Below are 4,368 nucleotides of genomic sequence, written 5' to 3'. Positions count from 1 at the left end.
CCACCATGCCCAGCTAATTTTTTGTATTTTTAGTAGAGAGGGGGTTTCATCATGTTGACCAGGATGGTCTCGATCTCTTGACCTCGTGATCCACCCGCCTCAGCCTCCCAAAGTGCTGGGATTACAGGCTTGAGCCACCGTGCCCGGCCTCATTTTATTTATTTTTTGAGACAGGATCTCACTCTGTCAGCCAGCCGGAGTGCAGTGGCACAATCACAACTCACTGCAACTTTGACCTCCTGGGCTCAGGTGATCCTCCCACTTCAGCCTCCTGAGTAGCTGGAACTATAGGCACACACCACCATGCCCTGCTAATGTTTGTATTTTTTGTAGAGACAGGATTTCATCATGTTGCCCAGGCTAGTCTCGAACTCCTGGGCTCAAGTGATCTGCCTGCCTCAGCCTCCCAAAGTGCTGGGATTACAGGCATGAGCCATCACACCCAGCCTCACATCAAACTCTTCAGGGATATGCTCTAACTTGGAATTGAGTTTTCAGTTATGTTTTGAAAATTCAAGTTTACCTTATGTAATAGAATATAAGCACAAAGTGTACTGATTTGCATCTAATAAAGGTCTCATTTGGCTAGTAAGGAATATATTTTTATATATCCTAACTGCCTTTTTGCACAAACTATTTCAGGTAGTGCACTAAAGACTGTGAGATAATACCTGATGGCATAATTTTTCTTAAAGTTGAATCAGCATACCCAAGTGAAAATATTCATAGGAGGACAAGTGCAATTAAAAGAATTTCTTTACCCAATTTATTTTCTTTTCACTCTGGATAATTTTTCTCTTAAGTGTAATTCACTTAAAAAGATAATATAAAATTATAATTGTATCATGAAATAATTTCCAGTTACCTTTCTCTCCTTTGTATTTGATTGCATCATAGTACACCTGCAGTAATTCATCAAAATCTGTTTTTTCTCCTCCCTGTGGTTCTACAATGACTGTCTTCACCAACTCCAGTTTATGCCATAAGCCAGTAGAGAGCCAACGTTCTTTCAATTTTTCTAATAACTAAAGAGAGGAAAGAAAAAAATTTTTGTGTGTGTCTAGCTAAACAAAACTTACCTTTATTTGTTTAAGCCAGTGTGACTACAGTAAGTATATTAATCTTTCTGCGTCTTTTCTCATCTATAAAATGAGGAAAACAATATATCTTATAGAGCTGTTATGGGGTTAAATTTATTAACAGATTTAGAGATTTGAATGGTGCTGGCACATAGTTAGCTGCTGCTGCTGTTGTTACCATTACCACCAACATTGCTGTTGCTGCTGCTGCTACTGCTACTATCTTGGCAATTTCAAAAGGAAAAACAAAAAACCTCTGTCAAAGTTAACAAACTATAAGTTCTCTCTTTAAACCTAAAGTGAAGTTTCTTAATGTTCTTAAATAGTCTTCAAATGAAGAAGATTTAAGATCATTTTACTAAGTATATAGGCAGATAAGCTCACTATTTGAATATTTGATCATCATTAATAACCTGCATCGAAAAAAGATATAAAGACTCAGCCAAGAAGTAGAAAAATATGTAGGCACAAATGGAATATTTACAGCCATGGGCTAGATTACAAAAGGACATTCAACAAATTTTAAGCAATCCTTATCATATTGATCATGTATTTCAACAATTATGCCACGGTAGATTAAAAGTCAATAATATAAAGTCATGGTAGATTAAAAGTTAAGCCCAAAACAAAAACCCATCTTGGCTGATTGATTGATTGATTTTAGAGACATGGTCTCTGTCACCCAGGCTGGAGTGCAGTGGCAAGATCATAGCTCAGTGCAGCCTCAAACTCCTAGGCTCAGGCAATCATTCCATCTTAGCCTCTTGAGTAGCTGGGACGACAGGTGCATAGCACTACACCCAGCTAGTTTTTATATTTTTTGTAGAGACAAGATACTGCTTTGTTAACCAGGCTAATCTCAAACTTCTGGTCTCAAGGGATCCTCCTGACTCAGCCTTCCAAAATGCCGAAATTACAGGTGTGAACCAGCTTACATGGCCATAAAACTCATGTTCTTAAAAACCCTATGAGTTAAATAGAAAAACACAGTAGAATTCATGAACTCTTTAGTTATGAATAAGAAAAGCACTCACAATTCAAAACATGTGGCATACAGCAATAGCAATACTTAGAAATAAATTTATAGCTTTAAATATATTCTTAAAATGTCAAAATAAAAGAATAAAATATTCTAAGAAGCTAGAAAATGAAATATAGCAAATGCAGAGAGAGAAGTTTATAAAACTGAATAAATGAAGAAGGCAAAAGCCAATATTAGAGATTATTATTTAAATTAAACTGTTTTATTCGCTTGTGATAAACTATGAGTTCTACACAATGTGGACCAGTTAAAGAAACCACCCCAAATTCTCTGGAAAACAGCAACTGATCGATTTTTATAAGATAGTTTATTTCCTCAATTTTACCTTTAACTGTTTTTAAACTTCTTAATAAGACCATAAAACAAATTTTGTACCACTAATTAGTAAAATAGTTAATTGCTATACAGTCATCAGGATTCCTTGATGAATAAAAATTAAAATTCCCCTAATAACCATGTTATTGGGTTAAAAGCAGAGCAATCATTGATCTAAAAGTCTTTTCTATTTTGAGTGCTTCATGGGTTGGCTATTTGCCTTCGGAATATTTACCGTTTCTAAATCAAATTCTCTCACCAGTATACAGAAAGTATGAAGAAAAAAAAAACCTTCTGAGAATATTCAGAGCAACAGTGTGTATGAGATACTGGGTCTTCAGTTGAAGAGAAAAGCCTACTACAGAGCCAATAATTCAGAATAATTTATTAAATTTAGATTTATCTATTGAATAACCAGCTAAGGATAAAAATACCTCAAAAGGATATAAAACCAAATGAACCATGACATCAATTTGCATAATTGTTGATAATTAATGGAATTTAATCCACAGACATACTGTTTTTCCTCTATTTGAAAACATAGACAACATTTTATCTCTGATCCCTTGATCGTGAGATATTAACCACTTCTAATACTCTAAGTTACAAATGAACTTCTAATACTGTAAGTTACAAATGTTGAGGATCTGGAGAAAAATCTCTCATGCGATTTGAATAAGACCATTATGTTGATGAATCCAAAATATATTCCACAATTAGATTTTAAAAATCTATTAAGAAAACTTTGGGCTGGGCACGGTGACTCACGCCTGTAATCTCAGCACTTTGGGAGGCCAAGGTGGTGGATCACAAGGTCAGGAGTTCAAGACCAGGATGGCCAATATGGTGAAACCCCATCTCTACTAAAAATACAAAAATTAGCTGAGCGTGGGGTGCACGCCTGTAGTCTCAGTTATTTTGGAGGCTGAGGTAGGACAATCACTTGAACCCGGGAACAGAGGCTGCAGTGAGCCAAGATCACACCACTGCACTCCAGCCTGGGTGACAGAGAGAAACTCTGTCTCAAAAAAAAAAGAAAAAAGAACTTTGAGAAACAAAGAATTGGTAAAATGTACAAAATTTCCCCTAAAGAAATCCACAGGGATTTTTTTCTCCCATTATATAGAAAAGAATTCAGAGTATGAAAGAATTAAATATGAGTTAAATTGCTTTGAAGCAAGTTTTATGTGTGTGGTTATTTCCGATTTGTTTCAAGGGATGAAGAAAAACATTCTGCCCACTGACTGTTTTGGTTTCTAAGGACTTCAGAAATTTATGTACAATGAAATGGCCAGATTCATAAATAAATATTGAGTACCACAATAAAAAAGCAGAATAAGTAGTATCAATCCCATAAGAAAACTTTTATAGCAAATACAAAACAAATTGTCATATAATACTATTGGGTCTTCAAAAAAAAAACTTGTCTTCAAAATAAGGCTGTTGGGATCATTGATATATCTGAGTTAACTTGACTCAAAATTTAGTTGATTGTATTAATTTTTTAAACAAAATTGTCAGCATATAATGATTATATATAAAATTATAATTTCAGAGAATAGGAGAGAACAAAAAGGAGAAAGCAGAGATATACTAAAAAAAGGCTACATTTTTCTAAGTTTCTATTAGCACTTAAGATTTTATTGTTAATGGAAATTTTATAACTGACAAAAATTTTTTCTTTACATAAAAATCATTCAAATATGCTTTAATGAAAAAAGAAGAACTACTTTAGTTCTATAAACACAGCTAAGATGTTATATTACTTTTTATTCTCCAGAAAAAGATAGCAAGGGAGGAAATGAGGAACAAAAAAGCTATAGAAAGAAAACAATTATTAGGCCGGGCGCGGTGGCTCAAGCCTGTAATCCCAGCACTTTGGGAGGCCGAGGTGGGTGGATCACGAGGTCAAGAGATTGAGACCATCCTGGT

The 4,368-nt window shown here is 34.7% G+C and overlaps 1 protein-coding gene across 1 annotated transcript in view; it reads right to left on the bottom strand.

Annotated features, from left to right (window-relative positions):
• The window catches only part of BRIP1 (BRCA1 interacting protein C-terminal helicase 1), a 152,062-nt gene that overhangs the window by 49,078 nt on the left and 98,616 nt on the right, over positions 1–4,368 (bottom strand). Inside the window, exon 13 of the mRNA XM_037742445.1 lies at positions 866–1,025. Within this exon, the coding sequence (XP_037598373.1) occupies positions 866–1,025 (160 nt within the window). The remainder of the gene's footprint in view (positions 1–865; positions 1,026–4,368) is intronic.

The sequence above is a fragment of the Cebus imitator genome, unplaced genomic scaffold (genome assembly GCF_001604975.1).
Source record: "Cebus imitator isolate Cc_AM_T3 unplaced genomic scaffold, Cebus_imitator-1.0 Scaffold121, whole genome shotgun sequence".
In the NCBI taxonomy this organism is placed as follows: domain Eukaryota; kingdom Metazoa; phylum Chordata; class Mammalia; order Primates; family Cebidae; genus Cebus; species Cebus imitator.
This window is presented reverse-complemented; position numbering and strand designations above follow the sequence as displayed.